The following is a 21962-nucleotide window of genomic DNA, read 5'->3' on the forward strand; positions in this document are numbered from 1 at the left end:
AGGCGAGTTTTAATTAAAGCAAGGAACTAGGGCGCTTGTGCTGTCCAGAAGATGCTCTGAGGATGTGGGGCTTTGCCACCAGTGTTATCTTCATAGGATCATGGAATGGTTTGTGTTGGAAGGGACCTTAAAGCTCCTCCAGCTCCAACCCCTGCCACAGGCAGGGACCCCTTCCACTGGAGCAGCTGCTCCAAGCCCCTGTGTCCAACCTGGCCTTGAGCACTGCCAGGGATGGGGCAGCCACAGCTTCTCTGGGCACCCTGTGCCAGCGCCTCAGCACCCTCCCAGGGAACAGCTTCTGCCTAAGAGCTCAGCTCAGTCTCCCCTCTCTTGGGCAGGTTCAAGCCATTCCCCTTGGCCTGTCCCTCCAGGCCCTTGTCCCAAGCCCCTCTCCAGCTTTCCTGCAGCCCCTTTAGGCACTGGAGCTGCTCTCAGGTCTCCCCTTCAGGAGCCTTCTCTTGTCCAGGCTGCCCCAGCCCAGCTCCCTCAGCCTGGTTCCAGAGCAGAGCTGCTCCAGCCCTGCAGCAGCTCCATGGCCTCCTCTGGGTGCCTGGGACTGCTCACCTGGCCCTGTAGTGTTGAGTTGATTGTGGAAAGGCTCCTTATGGGCTGCTGGGACCAGGTGGGCTCTGGGAAGGGCTGGAGGTTTCTTTGCTTCTCATGGTCCCAGTGGTGTTGGATGAACTCTATGGCATGGTTGAGGTGTGCAGGGCTGGAGGCAGCAGCTCAGTGTCACCCTGGATGAGGGGTGCGGTGGGAAAGCTCCAGCATTGAGCAGGGCGAGTGTCTGGGCAGCGATGCGAGCACAGGATGGAGGTGACAAGCGGCAAAGCAGGAACGAACCAGAGCGTGTGGGAGCGGCAGGTTGGCAGGAGGCCGCTGGGCTTCAGGAAGCCACAAGCACTTGCCTGGGGCAGAAAAATCCAGCGGGAGCCGCCAGGTCCTCACTGGGCTTTCCCTGCTCCGGGATCCCCGGGCTGGGGAAGCACCGGCCCAAGGGCAGCTCTTGGGGTGCAGGGATGGGGACCGGGAGCTGCGGCTGCTGATGCCGAGTGAGGAGGGGGATGCAGTAAAGGGGAAGAGCAGGACAGGAGCGGGGCTGTGTGGGACGGGGGGGGCTGCAGGAGCCGCGGCCACGAGTGGGAAGGGGCCGGGGGGGCTCGGACCCCCCCAACCGCACCTGGTGCTGCCCCCGCTGGACGCCGTCGGAGCACCCCGGAACCCCCAGAGGTGCCTTTGCGAGCCCCGACCGAGGGGGGGGGGGGACCCCACGGGGCCGGGAGCCGCGTCCCTATCCCCGGTGCCCTCTCGCTCAAGGCAGGAGGCGGGGAGGGGAGGGTGGGGCCTCATTTTGGGTTCCCCCCCTAACCCCCCCCCCCCCCCCGGCTCCGCTTCTCCTCCCAGGCCAAAAACATTTGCATGCTTTTTCGAGCAGGACTTCCTGATCGCTCTCCATTGGCTGCAGGTAGAACGCGGAGCACGGACGGAGGCAGCCGGACAGACCTCCCGCAGCCCTCGAGCTGAGCTTCACCCCCTCCCTCTTCCTTCACCCTCCTCCTCTTCCTCTCCCGCGCATGTAGAAGTTGTTCGGGGGCTCCGGCTGCCGCCCCGCGCCCGTCGCGGCTCGCAGGGAGCCGGGTTGGGGTGACCCCCCCACACCCCCCTCGGTGAGCAGGGACCCTCTGCTCGCCCCATGCTGGATATCGGCTCGGGAAGGTGACTCGGAGAGGAAGCGGCGCCGGAGTGAGGGCAACCATGAATGAGATGTCAAGTTTCCTGCACATCGGGGACATCGTCTCCCTGTACGCCGAGGGCTCCGTCAATGGCTTCATCAGCACCCTGGGGTGAGTGAGGCGCTCCCGAGGCTGCCCTGGGTCCCAGGCAGCCGGGTGGGACGGGACGGGATGGAACAAGGTGGTGCTTGAGCCTGGGACCCGAAGGGAAAAGGGAAGCTCTGGGAACTACAGCGGGAGCGGGCACAGAAGCCGTGTTCCTCCAGGCTCTCCTGGGATCCAGGAGCAGGAGGTGGCCCTGGAGGGACCCTGCGGGACATCCTCGCCCCCATTAGGGGCTAGGGGGGATGAAACGGGTTTAAACAGCACGAGGGGTCTGTGGGGTCAGGAAGGGGCTGTGTGTGTGTGGCTGAACGGGACGGCTCCAGCAGCTGGGATCCTCTCTGGGCATTCAGTGCTCCCAGCGCTGTGCGGTGTGGCTGGAGGCTGCGTGTGCCAGGCACCGATGGCTCCCGCTGTCCCCCCGCACAGCCCCACACTGCTAGTGGCCAGCAGGAATCACCGCAGGGTCATCAACGCGAGGGAACCCATGGCCACCAAGTGCTGCTTTGGGCTGTAGGGACCACGGCACTGCCAGGTCCAGGCTGAGCTGACTCCTTGCAGCCTCCTGGACATAGCACAGGCAGAGGGATCATCTCCGATGTGGGGAGATGAGCTCAGAGCTTGGGGACCTGTCCCTTGTCCCTCCTGTTTTCATTCAAGCCAAAGACAAAGCCAGGCCAAGACCTTCAGCGATGCCCTTCTCCATCCACTGCTCCCGCTGGGAATGTTCCCCTGCAGTACTGAGGGCTTTGCCAGGGCTGGTGGAGCACGGGTGGGTCTTTTCCTTACCCCAAGCAGGGACCCAAAGCTTTGCCCACAGCCCCAGGCAGGTGGATGTGTGTCTGTGCCAGCGTGCCTGCCCCACGCTGCGTGTAGGAGAGGCTGAGCTCAGCCAGGAATGCTGACTTGGATGGGATTCCTGGGGCAGGAGCTGCCTGGCTCTATAATCTGCGCTGAATGCACTTGCTCCCACATGCCTATGTATAACCGGAGACATACGTACCTTCGCCTACACCTTCGCCACTGCTGGGCACATGCAGGCCCTGGGTTCATGCCCACCAGAGCCTCTAGCTGGTGCTGGGTGGAAGGTCCTGCGTGTGCAGGATGCAACCTGTTGGTGCCAGCCCTCCCTGAGGGGTGGGAGAACATCCCCATGGTCTGTTCTGGAGAGGTCTCCTCGTGCCCACTCCCGGTGCCAGGGCCATCCCTTGGCAGGTGGTGCTGAGCACCCCTCCAGCCTGTCTGAGAAACTGGGGATGGAACAGGCTCCCTGGGGCCCGGCACTGGTTACCAGCCCATGTAGTTATCACCCAGTGGCTCACCAGGGGCTGAGTGAAGAGGTGTTTAGACCCTTTGGAGCTCACATTGCTCTGCAGCTCTGGCCCCAGGTCCCCCTTTTTGCCGGGTGCTTCTCTAGACTTAAACATCTGAAATCAGGGCTTGCTCTGAGAGCCTCTTCTCCCAGGCCCCACTATGGGGTAACCCTGTTTTCCCACGGTTCTCCTTTCTCCGGGATGCTTCCTGCCCTCTGAAGTTGTTTTCCCTTGTGGCCCTCGACCTGGGAGCCCCAACCACACCTTCAATCACTCCTGCGATAAGGAACTGGGGCAGTGCTTCTCCCTGGCCCTCCTGCCACAGCTCCAGACCTTATTTGCCTCATTTGCAAGGCAAATGGTCCTGCCAGCCCCTCGCTGGGTGCTCTGTGCTGGCTGAGCACCCTGCCGAAGCACTCCCTCCATCCTCCCTTGCAGAGGGACTGGTTTTGGCTCTGGGATCACTGGGGTGTGCAGTGGGATCCTCTGTTGATAGGGGATGATGTGGAGTGTCTCCTGCTGCTGGTCGCAAGTGTCACATTAAGGGATGTACCCCAGCGTGTGGGTGCTGTGACATCCCTGTGGCTGTGTCCCAGCTGGGCAGTTTCAATCTCCTTTTCCCTCTCCCCTCTCCCTTTCCCTCTGCCTTTCTCCTATCCCTTTCCTCCTTTTGTACCTGGTGTGAGCAGCAGCTTCCCCAGGACATGGCACCCACTGCAGGGAGCTGGGGTGCGGGTGCTGCTCAGGGACTGTCACTGGTAACTCCTGGGGGATCTGTGCTTGAGGAACAGGAGCTTTTGGGACCGGGACTGGGTCTGGGATGGGGAGAAACAGCCACTGATGTGAGTGCCCTGTGGGGATCATCCAGAGCAAGCAAACCCATGGCAAGCAGGGAAAGGAGCTCAGAGACCTTGATGTGGTTCCTGCTCCAGAGTGATGGATGGGGCCATGCTGTGACCTGGGAGATGAGGCTGCCATGAGTGTCCCCATCTTATCGTGTGTCCCTGAGAAGCCAGCACCACAGGGCCAGAGGCAGAGAGGAGGAACAGCGCAGCACTGGTGCCTGTGCTGGGAATGTGCTGCCCTGCTCCTGCCATGCCTGGGCACAGAGAGGGGCAAACCTGCCACCATGGCTGTTCGAGGAGGAATCACCCCCTTTGGTAGCTGTAGGAGCTGGTGCAGGTGGATGTGCAGGGTGGAGCAGCTCAGGGAAGCGCAGAGGCTGGTTAAAGGGTAACTCCAGCTCTGCCGGGTCAGGACGAACTCGTCTGCGGGGAGAAGAAGCACAAGTGAGGCCAAGAGTGGTTCCTCCTCCTGGCCCTGGGACACAGCAAAGCTGCATTTCGGTGGCTGCTCTGTGCTCATTCACTTTATTCCTCCCAATGGGAGGCTCAGTGCCTGTCCTGCCCCCGAGCCAGAGAGGCTGACCTGACCACTGCCCAAAGGTGAGCTTTCCTCCTCATCACCCTCCTCCTCACCCCCAGGGGATGGTTGCATTGTAAGAGGGTGCTCCTGCCTGCAGTGGGGATCCCCTTCTCCCAGAGCACCACTGGAGCTCTGCAGCTGGGGAAGGCTCCCTCCCTCCTCTTCCTCAGCCCAGGTTCACATTGCTCCACGTCAGCCCTGCTGGCCCCCATCCCTGGGGCTGCTCGAGGTGTCCAACCGCTGCACATCACTGTGCTGGTCCCTGACCTCGCACGAGGCCAAGTGTGCTGGCCCCCGGCCATGGAACCACTTTGTGCTTGATAATTTAAAGCCCCACTGGAGCCACGGCGATGACTTGTGAGGCTTAAAGTGAACCAGATGCTGGCCCATGCTTTGCTGGGCTGCGGGCAGCAGGCTCAGCGGGGTGAGGACCTGGCCCCTGGAAGTGAATTGGAAAGGTAAAGTTAAGTCCATCAGTGCCTTCAGCCTCCTGCTTTGTTCAGGATCTTCCTCCAGGTGCTCGGACACCAACCGCCTGTTTTCTCATTAACACCTGAGCAATGGAAGCTGCTCTCTTTATTCCCAGTGTCCTTCCTGCTGCTCAGTGTGGCAGCAAGTGCCTGCTTGTCCCTGCTGCTCTAATAGCAGAGGGAGCCCTGAATGGCCCCATCCCACTGTGGTGATGCTGGTTCTTAGTGGAATCATATCCTGGCCCCAGCAGTGTCCCAGGTGATTCATGTCCCTCCTGTCAGAATCCTATTATTTTCAGCTATTTTTGACTGTAGAATGTTAGTCTGGAGCGTGAGTTTAATAGAAACAACCCTTACGTCCTTGCAGTAATCCTGGGCTTAGAGACAGGTCACTGTCTCTAATGCTGCCCAATGCAGCACTATGGGGAAGTGGCTGCTGAGCAGAGCTGGTGAGGGTGGGAGGCTCCTGTGCTCTTTACTCCGGCACTGGGAATAGGCCACACAGGACAGGAGCTTCCTTGGACAGCCCCAGCCATGACCATGGAGGGTTTCTAGTCCCTCAAGTGCTTTGCTTGGTGAGCCTGACCTGGGGTTGGTTGGGCTCATCCCACCAGGGCATTGAACACGTTTGTTTCTGCCTGTTCCCTCCCCAAAGTAATAGTGATAGGAATCAAAACAGCCTACAAGGGGCACTGGGGCTGGGCTGAGGCTCTGTATGTGTCCAGTGGGGTGGGATGAGGTACAGCCCCTGCCCAAAGCTGCCTCTGCTCCACTCTTCACTCCTTTCCCTGCCTTCCCAAGGCTCCGTGCCCTGCAGGATTTGGGAACATGCTCGACTATTTCCCTGCTGTCATTGCCCATGGAAAAGGCATCATGTTCAGGCCTGAGACCCTGCACTGCTGACCATGAGTGTTCGCTGCTGCTGGCTCACAACAGCGCTGGGGTCCCTGGGTCCCAATCCATCAACGCAGAGGCCAAATTCCTCTCTGACGAGCTATTGAAAGGAATTTTCCCTTCGTCCGGCCACTGGCTGGGCCAGGGGAAGAGGCTGGATCTGCGACTGGGATGTATCCTCTCTTTGCCAACCCTCTGCAGTGCTGCATGATCATCTCCAGCACTGCTTTGGCTATTCGGTTTGCTTTGAGGGGAATCTTTGAGTGTCCCTTGGGGACACACATGCACGGACCTCCCTTTGTCAGTCTGCATCATCGCTCCCATCCCAGGGACAGACAGAGCTGGATGGGATGCTCCCTCCCGGGATGGCGTCATGGGTGCATTCCTGTATCCACTCGCACGCTCAGCGGCTGCCTGAATTGAGCCTCCGCAGGTGGGGACACGCTTCTCACTTCCTCGCCTGCGGCAGGAGCAGAGCTTCTCTGGCTGCATCACTTCCCAGCGCTGGGAGAAAGCAGGCGAGCGGGTACAGCCTGTCCTACTGGAGCCTCAGACAGCTCCGGTGGCTCCCGGCGCCACCAGCCCCTCGGGCACCACTCGTCCTGCTGTGCTTCGGGTGCTGAGCAGAGCCCCATGCAGGGCTATGGAATCTGAACTGGTGCCTGTCTGCTCTTCTTGGGACAAAAAGCCATGTCCCATCTGTTCCCCCATTGGTCCTCAGCACCCAAGGCTGAGCCCACAGGATTTTGCTCAATGCTGGGAAAGCAGAGGTGGGCAGGGAGGAGACACAGCCCTTTGCATCTGATGGGCAGAGCCAGCTCCTCTGATCAGATATTAGTTAATGACTGGTTTGGGGGGGCCCTGCCACCTCCATCTGCAGCAGCTACACCCTCCATGTCCCATTGGGGTGAGCTCCTGGCCAGACAAGGAAAACCACTGCATGAAAGTGGAACTCATCCCTCTTGTGCTGGGTTACCAGTGACATAACACCGCAGGCAGTGCTCTGTGTGGGGAAGGGGTTTGGCTCAGCCGGGAGCTGGGCAAGGGTTTGCTGCAGCAGGACCTGGGCATCAGAGCCTCCCTCATGAGCAAAGGGCTGACACGAGGCATCGTGTTCATCACTGTTGTGTGTCTGCACTGTTTGCTCTAAGGGACTGGGATGAAAACCACACGTGAAAGAGATGGTGGGTGATGGGGAACAAGGAGTGATGTGTTCGGAACAAGTGCCCCAAAGCAGCTGCTGCTGCAGGAGCTGTGTTGTTGTGCTAAATATTTATAGAGTGCGAGCGGGTGGCAAACAGGAGACACACTGTTGGTGCTGGTGGCACAGAGCTGTGGTTGTGGTGAAGCTGCTCCCATCACCAGTGCTGACCCTGCTCCTGTTCTGTCCTGCACAGGCTGGTGGATGACCGGTGCGTGGTGGAGCCGGCTGCTGGTGACCTGGACAATCCACCCAAGAAGTTCCGAGGTGAGACTGGGGCAGCTCCATCACTGATGGAGCAGCCTTGGGGATGATGCTGGCCCTGGGCACCCATGGCTGGGGACCAGGGTCCCATCTATCCCCACTATCCCAGGGCTGGGAGATGCTGCTTGTCCTTTGCTGAGGAGCCTGGAGGGTTCTTGGACAGCCTCCATAGCCTTGTTTCCATGGCTTGCCCAAACCATCTACCCTCCTCTGTTTGACTCTGGGGGCATTTACACATTTATTGGCACCACCTCTATGGTGAGGTGGTCCTTGGGACCCCTTAGCCCAGCCCTAAGGAACAAGAGTGGCTGGGAACCATCCTCTGCAATGTGGGTCCCTAAATGCATCCCTAGGGATGCTGGCAGCTGGGTGCTTACCCACCAGGAGCCAGGGACAGGAGGGGACATTCAGAGGGGCAGTTGCAACAGGCAAAGCATTTCCAGGTGAACCTGTTAGCACTCGGCACTAATTACACCTGCGGTGCTTGGCTGCACCTCAGAGGGAGATGGGGATTAAACCTCCCATTTATGAGGCAGGCAGGGCTTAGGGAGGGCTAGTAAATCCCAGTCTGTCCTCGGCCATCATGTTCTGGGCTGCGTTGGCTCCTCAGGCACTTGGGGCTGTGCCCACTGTTTCCCATTGGGGTGAGGGGCTGCCCGGCTGCAGTGAGCTGTGGGATGCCCCCAAAGCAGTGCCTGGGGGGTTGGATCAGGGCAGCCGTTCCTCTCATCCCAGCTGCTGGCACTTCAGCCCCTCTTTCAAAATGGGCTTTTCCGCTCTGCTTTGTGCCTCCACCTGTTTCCAGGGTGGCTTTAACATCCCACAGCGAGGTGCCATGCAGGACCCCTTCCCCTCCCAGCATCCTTCCCATGGGGGTCCCACCAAGCAGTGATGTGCTTCCGTGTGAGCTGCTGCCATTAACTTGTACATGGGGCTATTAATGAGCTCCGCAGTGTCCCACAGCCCTGCACTGCCCGGGCAGCCATCCCCATTCCCAGATATCAGTTGATTTCCACCTGGGGCTGGATGGGAAGCCCTGGAAGCAGCCGATGCGAGCCTTGTCCCGGTAGCCACGCCATCTCCCTGCCAAGACATGGGTGGGTGTTGGATCTCTTTTCCAGGCACAGGTCTGGTCTAGACTCACCCTGCTCCATGCAAACCCTATCAGGATATCCAGCCGCTTGTTGTAATGGCCGGAAAAGCAGCGGTCTGCCTTCTCGATAGCAATCACTGCTGGGAGGTAAAAACAACGGGCTGCTGCTGTTCCCCTGCGGCACCAGCGAGAGGCTTAAGAGGATTTTCATGTGCTGTTGCCGTCCCCATATCCTGTGGCCGGACCCGGCCTTATCCTGCACTGCATGAGACGCACGTGGGTCGTGCCAGGTCCCTGCTCCGCTTCCCGGTGGGAAAACAGGACCCAGCAGTGAGCTCAGAGCTCAGACCCCCCCCCCCCCCCATGTGCTGGGCTCAGCCCCAGAGCATGAGCAGCAGCTCAAGGAGGGGATTCTGCCCCTCTGCTGTGCTCTGGGGAGACCTTAGAGCAGCTCCAGTGCCTAAAGGAGCTGCAGGATACCTGGAGAGGGGCTTGGGACAAGGGCCTGTAGGGACAGGCCAAGGGGAATGGCTTGAACCTGCCCAAGAGAGGGGAGACTGAGCTGAGCTCTTAGGCAGAAGCTGTTCCCTGTGAGGGTGCTGAGGCGCTGGCACAGGGTGCCCAGAGAAGCTGTGGCTGCCCCATCCCTGGCAGTGCTCAAGGCCAGGTTGGACACAGGGGCTTGGAGCAGCTGCTCCAGTGGAAGGGGTCCCTACATGGAGCTGGAGGAGCTTTAAGGTCCTTTCAACCCAAACCAGTCTGGGATTCCCCTGGTGTTAGGTCCTCATGGCTGAGTCCTGAGACAGGGATGTCAGGCAGCATCTCTGAGCAGGGGGTGCCTGCAGCCCCTGTCTCTTCATAGCTCTCTTGGTTTCTACTTTCTGCCCTGCTCTTCTGCTCCATAATTAGCACTTGAATGAGAACGATTCAAGGTGCTGCTGGTGGCCCCAGTGCTCCTGCAGCCCTTTGGAGGCGGTGGGAGCAGGCAGCCGGGCACTGCAGCAGCTCCGCTCCACGCTGCCCTGGCACGGGATGTGCCATTGGCAAACAGAGCTGTACCACGCAATGTGAAACTTGGCCTGTCCCCAGCAGCCCGAGCGGTGAGAACTGTGCTCTGTGCTGTTTGCTCGTCACTCCCAGGTAAATAAACAGGAGCTTGCCAGCGCCTCGGACCGCGCCAGAGATGGAAGTGATGCCTTTTGCTTTCTGCGTCTGAAGTTTCTGGGCTGCTGTTCCAGGCGGAATTAGGTTGATCCAGGCAGGAGAGCCCTTCCTGCCCTCGCCCCAAACAGCTTCCAGCCTTCAATGAGGGTCTGGGAGATGTTAGTGCCTCCTTGTCTCCAGACGTCTGCTCTTGTGCTTCAGTTCCAAAGCCTGGACCTGGGTGTCTGTGCTTTCCGCACCCCATCCGGCCACAGCGGCCTGGGGAAAAGCAGGCAAAGTGGGGCAATCTGCAGAGCACGGAATCAGTGCAAGTGTTTGCAGGAGCTGGGATGCAAACCTGTGCCCTTCAGGTCCCCAAAGTGTTGATTTTAGGACCTGAAATGCAGCTGTGGATGTACAGATTGTAGGAGAGGTTGCACATTTCCAGCATGGGTAATTGAGGCTTCCTGTGAGCAGCCCAGGAGGAGCAGAGTGTTTGCATCCCAATGGCATGGCCACCACAGGGCAGCAGCCTGCGGTCCTGCTGGCTCCGGCTGTCCGATGGGTAGAGTAACAAGGGAGATGTGGAGACCTCTGCACATGTCTTATGTCCTGTCGGCTTTCCTCCTCCTCCTCTCCCTCCCTCCCAGTGGGATCCTCTCCTCCTTTGGTGCAGCTGGGCTTCATCAGTACTTTTCTCGCCCTGAAGTTTTCCTTCCCACATTGCACGTCTGTTTCCGACGGGAATGCTTCTGATCACTAGTCCAAGAAGTGGAGTCACTCCTGGCCTCATTTACCCTGATTTGAAACTAACCCCACAGCTAATACAAGGCGGTGTGATCCTGCACCAGTCCCAGACCTTAGAACCCCAGCAGTGGACGGGGTTGCTGTGTCTTAGGAGGACCATCTCCCAGGGATGCTGCTGGGACAGGAGTGTCCTGGGGTGCACTTGCTCCTGCCCCTTAGTGACATTGACCCCACTGGGGACACACTGGAGGCTGCTGCAGCCTCACACTGGCCTTCCTCTCCTCCCAGATTGCCTCTTCAAAGTGTGTCCCATGAACCGCTACTCTGCACAGAAGCAGTACTGGAAGGCCAAGCAAACCAAGCAGGACAAGGAGAAGATCGCGGACGTGGTGCTGCTGCAGAAGCTCCAGGTGAGCAGCTCCTTTGCTTTCCTGCCATCCCTGCACGTGTGCCCTTGGTGATGGGAGAGCTCTGGGCAGAGCGGCACAGCCACACTGTGACAGCCCAGGGTCAATGCAGAAGCAACCAAGGAGCCACATGATTCTGTTGCTCCCACTGCAAGGGAGATGTCCCAGCAAGGAACCACAGAGGGACTGAGCAGGCAGGGAGAGGAAGGGAGGGCAGTGGTGCTGCTTTTGGGATGAGAGGTGATGTCCACCTGCCTTTCCACCCTCGCTGCCATGCCCAGCACTTGCTGTCTCAGCCCTCCGTGATGCTCCTGGCAGAGAAGGCAGAGGTGCTGCAGCACCCAAGGGTGCCTGGCATGGAGGAGGGAGCCGCTGCAGCCAGGACTGGCTCCGAAGGGCTGTGGAAGAGAAAGGCTCCTGTTGACTTCCACGAGGTTTGGAAAAGGCCCATGTTAAACATTGCACAATCACCACAGACAGCTGGCGAGGCCCCGAGTGTGATTCATGAAACCGAAGCTCAGGAGAGACTCATTAAATCATCTCATCAGGCTCCAAGCCCAGCCCCAGCTCCAGCAGCCCCCGTTTTGCCCTTGGGGAGCACTGATGGAGCATCAGGACAGGGTGTCCTGGAGCATCCTGGAGATGAGGGGCAGGTTCTGGGCCTCCTGCTGTGTCCAGCTGTACATGGTCTATGGAAATGTGGTTTTCCTGCTCCAGTTAGACCATAACTTGTAACCCACAATGTGGACAGCTGTACTGGCCATGACTGGATAGAGAGGCTCATTTCTGAGCCTGATTGATTGCACCTTGGTTCGGATTTGTCTTAAAGAGATTCTGTCATTTCCTTCTTCCTTTCCGCTGCTCCTGGTGTTGCCCTTTTGGCAAACACTCCCTCACATCCGGAGCCGTGTGCTGGAACCCTACTGATGCCTCTGATTCCTCCCTGCACTGTTCCAGACTGCCCACCCCATGTCCCTGGCACCACATCACACCAGAGCTCGGGGACCCTGTCCCACTCAAGGGATAGGTTGGGAACATCAGTCCCCATGGATCTGTGTGCTCAGGGCAAACAGTCCCACTCCCAGCCCCACTGGCTTTCAGCACAGATCTGGACATGGATTTAGGGCATGCCACGGTGCCGGATCTCCCATCAGGGCTGTGTTGCTCCATGGGGTTGTTAAACTCCCCGTTCTGCATCAGTGTGGGATTTCTTGGCAGCAGGTTTGTTTCCTGATGGCAGCAGCCACCACCATGGGGCTCACATCCCCCCAGAGCTGCATGGGGATGGAGGGTTAGCTGTAGTGGTGGCAACATTCAGAAGAGCAAAGGGTTTGGACTGCCACAGTGGTGCCAAGTGCCTTCAGCATCCCCTGCTCAGGGAGGATGGGTAAGGGTTGATGCTCTCCCAGCTCCATCCCTCACCACCGTTTCCCATCCCAGTCACTGGGCTGTGCCAGGCTGGCGCCAGGGCTGTCAGCGCACCCTCGCCCTTCCCAGACAGATCCTGCCTTGCTCCATGCACGTCAGCATCACAGCTCCAGCTGCCAGAGCCAGCCCATGGAAAATCTCTGTGGTTTTGGAGAGGGGCTCCAAGCAGTGCTGAGCAGTTCAACCTTGGGGCATCTTGGCTGGTGGGGACCGATCCTGCCACATCTGCAGTGGGGCTGAGATGGGTGCCTTGATCTGTGGTCTGTGCACAGAGTCCCCTTTGGATGCTGCCATGTTAGAACCTGCTGGGGTTGTGATGGAATTTCGGTGCCATTTTGTCCCTGTCCTAAGCTTTAAGCCCTGAGCGTAAAGCTCACATGGACTTTATATTGGGAAGAAGCTGTTCCCTGGGAGGGTGCTGAGGTGCTGGCACAGGGTGCCCAGAGAAGCTGTGGCTGCCCCATCCCTGGCAGTGCTCAAGGCCAGGTTGGACACAGGGGCTTGGAGCAGCTGCTCCAGTGGAAGGTGTCCCTGTATGGAGCTGGAGGAGCTTTAAGGTCCCTTCCTACCCAAACCATTCCATGATTCTATGATTCATACAGCTGCTCAGGGCCACACCATGGTCCCGGGCTGAGCTTGTGGACGCTGAGGACCATATTGTAGCTCTGGCCTGTGCACTCAGCTCTTCTCCTTTCGGCATTCAGCACGCAGCCCAGATGGAGCAGAAGCAGAACGATACGGAGAACAAGAAGGTGCACGGGGATGTAGTGAAATACGGCAGTGTCATACAGGTACCGGCGCTCATCCACCCTTCCCTATGCCTGGATGAGGAGTCTGGGGGGATGTGTGGATCCAGCGTGTGCAAGTTGGCTTGGGAAATGGCTTGTGGGGGCACCCCTGGGTACGACCCACCTGGGGCCTCACAGCTCACCCCAACATGTGCCCCTCCAGCTCCTCCACATGAAGAGCAACAAGTACCTGACGGTGAACAAGCGGTTGCCAGCCCTGCTTGAGAAGAACGCCATGCGGGTGACACTGGATGCCACCGGCAACGAGGGATCCTGGCTTTTCATCCAGCCCTTCTGGAAGCTGAGGAGCAATGGAGATAACGTGAGTGCGGGGCTGGAAGGTCCTCAATGAAGACGTGCAGACGGCATCGTGCGTCCTGCCAGCCAGGGCTCACCTCCCTGCTGTGTGTCTCATCCTCCATCCTTCCTTTCCCATTTTCCTCCCCAGGTAGTTGTGGGAGACAAAGTCATCCTGAACCCTGTCAACGCCGGGCAGCCGCTGCACGCCAGCAACTATGAGCTTGCTGACAACGCTGGCTGCAAGGAGGTACAGTTTGGCTGGGCTGCTACTGCAGGGTCGGGCTTGTACAGCTTGCCTTGCTTTCTTTCCCTTTATTCCCATCCCAGGGATCATGACCGTTTTCCCTTGCTCCCCAGGTGAACTCGGTCAATTGTAACACCAGCTGGAAAATCAACCTCTTCATGCAGTTCTGTGACCACATGGAGGAAGTGCTGAAAGGGGTAAGGAAGGAGGTTCTGCTCCGTGAGATCAGGACGTGTGAACAGGGGCAGAGGAAGGAGATCCGACCTTGGATTATCCCAGGGCTTAAGGTCCTCATCCCCTACAGAACTGAACAGCAAGTTCAGTGGCCAGTTTAGTATCTCCTGGCAGCAGGTACCCAGGGGGGCATGAAATTACTGTGCCTTATTGTATTGAACTGGCTGCCGAGGACACCAGGAGGCACACACAGTGCCAGCAGCAGCTCCCGGCTGTGAGGACAGTCTTCAGCTGTGGAGCTGTGCAGCAGGGCTGCCTGGGAAAGGAACTTTCCCTGTGGAGCTATTGTTAAGGGCTGAGGTCCTCCAGGAAGCAGCTGGATGGATATTGATTGTTATGTTCTTATAGACCCCCCTCCCCAGGCGCCACACTTGTCCCCAGCTTCCCACATCCTCCTTCCCAGGCCGTTAATGCCTTAAACACACTGATGGGCGGCGATGCTCTTGGGGGTAAAGTGATGGGTTTGATGCCCAGGCTCCTGTGGTCCTGCCATGCCATGGAGCTATGCTCTGGACCATGTACAGGAGGGATCCCATCGCTTTGGGGGCCACGGGAGGAGATTGGCTGCTCGGAAAGCCATGTCCCTGTGTCTCACCACCGTGTCCTGGCACAGGGGGATGTGGTGAGGCTCTTCCACGCCGAGCAGGAGAAGTTTCTCACCTGTGACGAGTACAAAGGCAAGCTACACGTCTTCCTCCGCACCACCTTGAGGCAGTCAGCCACCTCGGCCACCAGCTCCAATGCCCTGTGGGAGGTGGAGGTGAGCAGGGAAGGGATGGAGCATGTGTCTATGGGCTCTTGGGGTGCCTCTATGGGCTGTGATGCTTTCACTGGGGGGATTGCTAGAAGCAGTGGTTATTTCTATATATATTGGATATAAGGAAGAAATTCTTTACTGTGAGGGTGCTGAGGCACTGGAATGGGTTGCCCAGGGAGGCTGTGAATGCTCCATCCCTGGCAGTGTTCAAGGCCAGGTTGGACAGAGCCTTGGGTGAGATGGTTTAGTGTGAGGTGTCCCTGCCCATGGTAGGGGGGTTGGAACTGGATGATCCTGTGGTGCTTTCCAACCCTAACTATTCTATGATTCTATACCAGGCTCAAGCTCTGAGATTACTGGGAACTGCAGCTGATGGATGGGTGCTGGTGTCTATCTGAGCTCTGCTCCCCAAACATATTTGCTCACTGCCACCTTTGCAATAGGACAGGGCTCTGATCACTGCTGTGTTTGCCCTGGGTCAGTGGAGGCATCACCAGCATCCCAGCTGAGCTCTCCTCTGCTTCTCCCAGGTTGTCCACCACGACCCGTGCCGAGGGGGAGCCGGGCACTGGAATGGCTTGTACCGCTTCAAGCACCTTGCCACGGGCAACTACCTGGCAGCAGAGGTAAGGGGGGAGCAGAGGGAGACAGAAACCTGCCCTCGGGAGGCAGTGCCCATCCAGAGTTGGTTCTGGTCCCGCTCCGGTTGGCTTCCAGGAAGCACTGGCACAGGGGCTGTGAGCATCATCAGCATGGACCAGTTTGCAGGACTAGGCTTTCCCACTGAACACCCCCCTCCATGGTGAAGGAGTTTGCTTGACACAACTGCTGTTCCTGGCTCCCTCCTCTTCTGGCCCAGGGGCAGGAGGGGTGGATGGAGCTTTCCTCTATTTGCTTGCTCTAATGCCACCTCCTGTGCAATGGAAGCAGGGGATACTCATCCTGCTGTCCTTGCTAGGGGAAGTGTGGGCAAAATCTGGCCAGGAAACACCATTTGCTGATTTTTTTTTGCTCCTGTTTTAAGTCCAGATCCAGACCTCCTGATAGAGGCACAGGGAAGTTTCTGCACTTAGATAATGTTGGTTTGACTGTAATGAGCTGCCACGACCAAGGGCTTCCCCCTGCTGCCAGGGGAACAGGGATATACCGAGGGGTATCTCAGTGCTTCATGTGCAAGAGGTGCTCCCTAGCTGGAGAAGACAACCAAAGGCAGCCCAAGGGCCCCTTCCACCAATGCAGGGTGGAAACCAGCAAATACTGGGGGTCTGAAATAGCTGCTTTAAACTAAAAGACACTCAAGTGACATCTGCAGAGGAGAGAAGATGCCAGACTGATCCCCATGCTGGGTTGGTCACTGAGTCCTCAGGAGTGATTTACAGCAAGAGCTCATCCTGCTGCAGCACAGAGCCCAGCTCTGCCTCTCCGCTCCTTGGGCATGGCAGCGCTGAGCATTGGGAATGGGCCCTGGCCTCCAGCCCCATCTGGGCAGGTTTCCTTTCTCGAGGGAGGCAGGAACAGAGCTAACACCCGTGCTCAGGGTGGAGGGACCGAGTGGGAGGACTGATAGCTCTCTTTCATCTCCCTCTTTAACTTTTCAGGAAAACCCAAGTTATAAAGGAGACGTGGCTGAGCCCAAAGCAGCGCCCACGGTGAGCTGTGTGCAGCCTCGCTAGCAGAAACGCTGCCGCTGCCTGAAATCATGCAGTCTCTTTAGACTCTGCCTGAAAGCAGGGAAATGCCCCCAAACTGAGCCTGCTCCGGGGCCAGTGCCCACGCTGTGCCACCAGGTCCTGCGTGGTGCTGAGGCTGCAGCCGGAGCCTGTGCCGCTGTCCAGCCGAGCATCCCATGCCCCAGGATAGCATCCCCATGTCCCGTTTGTGAGAGGACCCTGCTGAAATCCATTGGAGGGCTCCCAGCACATGCTGGATCCCCAGCCCATGGGGAAGTGCTGGTAGAAGAGAGATTTGGACTTTCAGGGTTTATTTTGTCTTTGCTGATGGAGAGGTTTGGACCAGGGGTGGCCTCGTAGCTCAGGTGCATCCTGCCATGCTTCTGCTCTCATAGCCCCTCCGTGCTGCGAGGCTCAGCCCAGTGTCCAAGCCAGCGCTTCTGCTCTGAGCGTGTGTCCTGTGCTCTGTGTGTGTCCTGTGCTGTGCATGCCCCGGGGCTGTGCTCACCCCATGCTCAGAGCTGCTCTCCCGGTGCAGGGGGGCAGTGGCCGGGCCAGCCGCAGGAACACGGGCGAGAAGATCAAATACCGACTGGTGGCTGTGCCCCATGGCAACGACATCGCCTCCCTCTTCGAGCTGGACCCTACCACACTGCAGAAGACGGACTCCTTTGTCCCCAGGTATGTAAGCAAGCCTGTTCTCATGGGGTCTGCTGGGTGCTGGTGTCTGTGTAGGGATCACTCACCAGGACACTGTACCCTTCACAGGAACTCCTACGTGAGGCTGCGCCACCTCTGCACCAACACCTGGATCCAGAGCACCAACGTGCCCATTGACATCGATGAGGAGAGGCCCATTCGCCTCATGGTATGGACTGGCTCCCTTCTCCCTGTGCCCCAGCAACTCTTGACATGCTCCTTCCCACCCAGACTTTACCTAGGGACCAAAATACCCTCATGGTCCAAGGGGATGGCTGGACACCAGCCTAGTATCCATCCCAGTATCCCACAGCTCAGCCCAGTCCTTCTGATGGGGACAAGCAGGGTCACTGACTTCACCCGGGTTGGCAGCAGAAGGTGGGGATGTGCCTGGCATTGCCCTGTCTGTGTGATGCTGCTTCCCTGTTGCTTCCCAGCTGGGCACATGCCCCACCAAAGAAGACAAAGAAGCTTTTGCCATCGTCTCTGTGCCGGTGTCTGAGATCCGGGACCTGGACTTTGCCAATGATGCCAGCTCGATGCTGGCCAACGTGGTGGAGAAGATGAATGAAGGTTTCCTCAGCCAGAATGACCGGAGGTAAGAAGCCATTTCCCTGGGAGATGGGGCCGTGCTGGGCTCCTGCAGGGGCTCTCCAGCATCGCTGCAGGATGCGGCCTTTGTCTGGGTCTTGGTGCCAGCACTGTCTTGCTTTCCTGCCCACAACCTGGATCCACGCCTGCTTCTCCCAGGAGCCTGGCAAGGAAACCAGATAACAGTGCAGCCCTGCTCAGCCCCTCCTTTGCTGCTAGGAAAACATCCGAGGGGCTGAGGGCTGGCCCCACGATAGGGGCCGTGGGTTACTCACAGTGTTATTTATAGGTGGGTGGGTTCTTGGTGCTTCCTGAGCAAACACAGATCCCTCGTGGGACAGAGTGAGCTGCTTCCGCCCTGCCAGCCCTCCCCTGTGGGTCCCACAGGGGTGACTAAGGGGGCAGAGGCGTTACATGCAAAATCCCTGGCATGAATCAACAGCTCAGGCCCTGCCATTTACCCTGGCACATCTTTGTTTCCCTCGGAACCATAGGGCCTGTAAACCCTCTTGTTACAGGGCACCATTAACCTCTACCAGGGACGGGAGGACCAGCTCTTTGGTCCTCCAAAATGCACTGGCATTGTTGGAGGGACCCAAGTGTGGGTGCAGTCCCCTCAGCCCACTTGCTCCGTGTCCCTGTGCAGGTTCGTGATCCAGCTGCTGGAGGACTTGGTGTTTTTCGTCAGCGATGTCCCCAACAATGGCCAGAACGTGTTGGACATCGTGGTGACCAAACCCAACCGGGAGCGGCAGAAGCTGATGCGGGAGCAGAACATCCTGAAGCAGGTGAGTGGTCCTGGGGTCCTTTGTCTGAGCAAGGCTGGGGTCCTGTGGAGATACCCAGGGCCATGCTGGAGGCCAGGGGTTTAGAAGACCCCATGGAGGAGGTCTCCAGCTCTATTGCCTCGGTGGTGATGGTGTGGGAGGACACAGCACTCATCATCTCTGCTTTTGGGCAGATCTTCGGGATCCTGAAAGCTCCTTTCAAGGACAAGGGTGGGGAAGGGCCCCTGGTGCGGCTGGAAGAGCTGTCGGACCAGAAGAACGCTCCCTACCAGTACATGTTCCGACTGTGCTACCGCGTGCTCCGACATTCCCAGGAGGACTATCGCAAGAACCAGGTTCATCATGGGGAATGATGAGGGAAGACCCTGGGGGCTGCTGAGGTCTTGGTGATGGGGCATAGGGATATGGCCATGCTCCAACACTGAGCCCTGTGTGCTCACCACCTCTCTGCCCGCTCCAGGAGCACATTGCCAAGCAGTTTGGCATGATGCAGTCCCAGATCGGCTACGACATCCTCGCCGAGGACACCATCACGGCCCTGCTGCACAACAACCGCAAGCTGCTGGAGAAGCACATCACCAAGACGGAGGTGGAGACCTTCGTCAGCCTGGTGCGCAAGAACCGCGAGCCACGGTGCGTGTGCCAGTGGGCTGTGTGCCGCCTGTGGGTGGGATGTGCCATGGCCAGAGGTGGAGAGAGCCCCCAGGACCCACATTCACATCGAGCCTTCTGCTCTGCAGGTTTTTGGACTACCTGTCGGACCTGTGTGTGTCCAACCACATCGCCATCCCCGTCACGCAGGAGCTCATCTGCAAGTGCGTGCTGGACTCAAAGAACAGCGACATCCTCATCAAGACAGAGTGAGTAGCCAAGGGCAGAGGTTTCCCACGTTCGGGGTCTGGTGCCGAGCCCTGCCTTGCACCAGTGCCGTGGTAAAACCTCCCTGTCCACCAGAGCATCTCTAGTTTTACCTCTTTTCTGTCCCAGGCTGAGGCCGGTGAAGGAGATGTCCCAGACCCACGAGTACCTGAGCATTGAGTACTCGGAGGAGGAGGTCTGGCTCACCTGGACAGACAAGAACAATGACCACCATGAGAAAAGCATCCGGCAGCTGGCACAGGAGGCCCGGGCTGGCAATGCCCACGATGAGAACGTCCTCAGCTACTACAGGTGATGATCCTGTCGCATCTTCTCTCCATGTGAGGGTGCAAGGCTCGCATGGCCTCACACCCTGTCCCCCCCATCCCCATACAGGTATCAGCTGAAGCTCTTTGCCCGCATGTGCTTGGATCGCCAGTACCTGGCCATCAAGGAGATCTCCCAGCAGCTGGGTGTGGATCTGATCTTCCTCTGCATGGCAGATGAGATGCTGCCCTTCGATCTCCGGGCATCCTTCTGCCACCTCATGTTGCACGTGCACGTGGACAGGGACCCCCAGGAGCTGGTGATGCCCGTGAAGTTTGCACGGCTCTGGACGGAGATCCCCACAGCCATCACCATCAAAGAGTGAGACACAAGTGGGGCTCACAGTGGCTTTGAGGGACAGGGGAGAGGCCATCCAGTGTAGGGACTGGCTTGGCTTTAGCAGGGACTGGGAGGAGGGCATTTGTGGGGTGGCTTCAATAGGTCTCAACCCGCAGAAGAAAGTGGGCTCCATCGCAGTTATGAGCATCACCTCTGGCTGTGATGGCTCAGCAGTTGCCTGCACAGTGTTCCTTCCAGGCAGGCTCTAAGGATCTTACCCAGCTTATCCCCATCATCTCCATTCGCAGCTACGACTCCAACCTCAACGTCTCACGTGATGACAAGAAGAACAAGTTTGCCAGCACCATGGAGTTTGTGGAGGACTATCTCAACAACGTGGTGAGCGAGGCCGTCCCCTTCGCCAACGAGGAGAAGAACAAGCTCACCTTTGAGGTGCGAGTCCCAGTGGTGTCACTGGCACGTTGCAGGATGCAGCAGGGTTTGGCTATGGCTGCCTCTTGATGGGGTGGCCGTGCTGGCATCCCTCTCCTTGGGTCTGTGTCTTCTGCTCAGCCCTGAGCATGGCGAGGGCTGGAGTTGCCTTGTCCTTCCCCAGGTCGTCAGCCTTGCCCACAACCTCATCTACTTCGGCTTCTACAGCTTCAGTGAGCTGCTGCGCCTGACGCGGACGCTGTTGGGCATCATCGACTGTGTCCAAAACCCCCAGCTGATGATGCAGGCGGTCTACAATGACGAGGTGACGGGTGAGTCCCTGCTCCATAACCAGCCCTGGTCCTGCAGGAAGGTGTTTTCCATGGCCTGCCCAGTGCTTCTCAGTTTTGGCTGCCATGCTTTGCTGACACAAAGCTCTGGCTGGGTCTGACCTAGGAGACAGGAGGTGTTGAGCCCTTGGCCAGTCCCTCCTACTCGTTCTCTGATTAACATCTGCAGCATTTTCCAGTCTAAATGGGTCCCTTTGTTGGTCCTCTTTCACCTCCCTTTCCATCTGCATTAACTCTGCCCATTGTGGCTGCCTCTGCAGGGAAGAATGTGCGGAGGTCGATCCAGGGTGTGGGGCAGATGATGTCCACCATGGTGCTGAGCAGAAAACAGTCCATCTTCAGCCCTCCAAGCCTCAGTGCTGGGTCTGCCCCGGAGCAAGTGGACAGAGGGAGAAGCATTGAGAATGAGAACATTGTGGTGATGGAGACCAAGCTGAAGATCCTGGAGATCCTGCAGGTTGGAGCCAGTGGGGAGGGAGAAGCTCTGTGGACCTGAGGGATGGGGTGGTGCGGGGAAGACACAGTTTTCTGATGCAGAGGACAGCTCACATGAGCAGGGCACTCACTTCTGCTTTCATCCTCTCCTTTGCTGCTGCCAGTTCATCCTGAATGTGCGGCTGGACTACCGGATTTCCTACCTGCTCTCTGTCTTCAAGAAGGAGTTTGTGGAGGTCTACCCCATGCAGGACAGCGCAGCCGATGGGACAGCTCCAGCCTTTGACTCCACAAGTAACTCCTCCACTTTGCTCCCAGTGCACCTTCAGCTCTGCAAACCCCACAGGCTTGGGGGATGCAGGCGGTGGAGGTGATGGCTCCAGCAGCTCTCCACCTGCAGCTGCAGATGGGATGAGGTGTCCTGTGTCCTTTATGGATGCTCGGAGCAGGGCCCAGGGAGCTGGGTTGGTTCCTACAGGACTCTGCCATTGCACAGGGATCATGTTGGCCACCCCATTCACCTCCCTTTCCTCTCCCTTCAGCTGCAGCCATGAACCTGGAGCGGATCGGCGAGCACGCAGAAGCCATGTTCGGTGTGGGGTGAGTCCCTGCCCCTCCAGTGCATAGTTAGCCTGGCCATAGGGCTCTTCCTCTCCTGTCCATACTGCTGAGGCTGAAGGCTGCAGGTGATGAGGAAGATGAGGCTCTAAAGGCTCACGCAGCTCTGCCCATCAGCCCCGAGGGGTGACTGAGTGCTCGCGAGCTCCCATGTGGCTGCTAACACCAAGCACTCTCGTCCTGGCTTCAGGAAGACAAGCAGCATGTTAGAGGTGGATGACGAGGGAGGGAGGATGTTCCTGCGGGTGCTGATCCACCTGACGATGCACGACTACCCACCGCTCATCTCCGGCTCCCTGCAGCTCCTCTTCAAGCACTTCAGCCAGAGGCAGGAGGTCTTGCACACCTTCAAACAGGTAACCCTTATGGGAT

General features: G+C 58.4%; 1 protein-coding gene across 2 annotated transcripts in view; it reads left to right on the forward strand.

Moving 5' to 3' along the window:
• Positions 1–1468: 1468 nt before the first annotated feature.
• ITPR3 (inositol 1,4,5-trisphosphate receptor type 3) overlaps positions 1469–21962 on the forward strand; it is a 36504-nt gene continuing 16010 nt past the window's right edge. The window contains exons 1-25 of one of the 2 annotated variants that reach the window (XM_034069658.1): positions 1469–1844; positions 7335–7405; positions 10674–10795; positions 12925–13011; positions 13172–13330; positions 13457–13555; positions 13666–13749; positions 14400–14546; positions 15074–15169; positions 16142–16192; positions 16752–16894; positions 16982–17081; positions 17350–17510; positions 18150–18291; positions 18465–18626; positions 18752–18924; positions 19032–19151; positions 19279–19461; positions 19546–19797; positions 20064–20208; positions 20372–20519; positions 20798–20994; positions 21137–21266; positions 21515–21572; positions 21781–21946. In XM_034069658.1, the coding sequence (XP_033925549.1) occupies positions 1756–1844; positions 7335–7405; positions 10674–10795; positions 12925–13011; positions 13172–13330; positions 13457–13555; positions 13666–13749; positions 14400–14546; positions 15074–15169; positions 16142–16192; positions 16752–16894; positions 16982–17081; positions 17350–17510; positions 18150–18291; positions 18465–18626; positions 18752–18924; positions 19032–19151; positions 19279–19461; positions 19546–19797; positions 20064–20208; positions 20372–20519; positions 20798–20994; positions 21137–21266; positions 21515–21572; positions 21781–21946 (3285 nt within the window). In that variant the 5' untranslated portion in view covers positions 1469–1755. The remainder of the gene's footprint in view (positions 1845–7334; positions 7406–10673; positions 10796–12924; positions 13012–13171; positions 13331–13456; positions 13556–13665; positions 13750–14399; positions 14547–15073; positions 15170–16141; positions 16193–16751; positions 16895–16981; positions 17082–17349; positions 17511–18149; positions 18292–18464; positions 18627–18751; positions 18925–19031; positions 19152–19278; positions 19462–19545; positions 19798–20063; positions 20209–20371; positions 20520–20797; positions 20995–21136; positions 21267–21514; positions 21573–21780; positions 21947–21962) is intronic. The other variant, XM_034069659.1, reaches the window with a different exon arrangement.

This window comes from Melopsittacus undulatus, chromosome 16, assembly GCF_012275295.1.
Source record: "Melopsittacus undulatus isolate bMelUnd1 chromosome 16, bMelUnd1.mat.Z, whole genome shotgun sequence".
NCBI classification, from domain to species: Eukaryota; Metazoa; Chordata; class Aves; order Psittaciformes; family Psittaculidae; genus Melopsittacus; species Melopsittacus undulatus.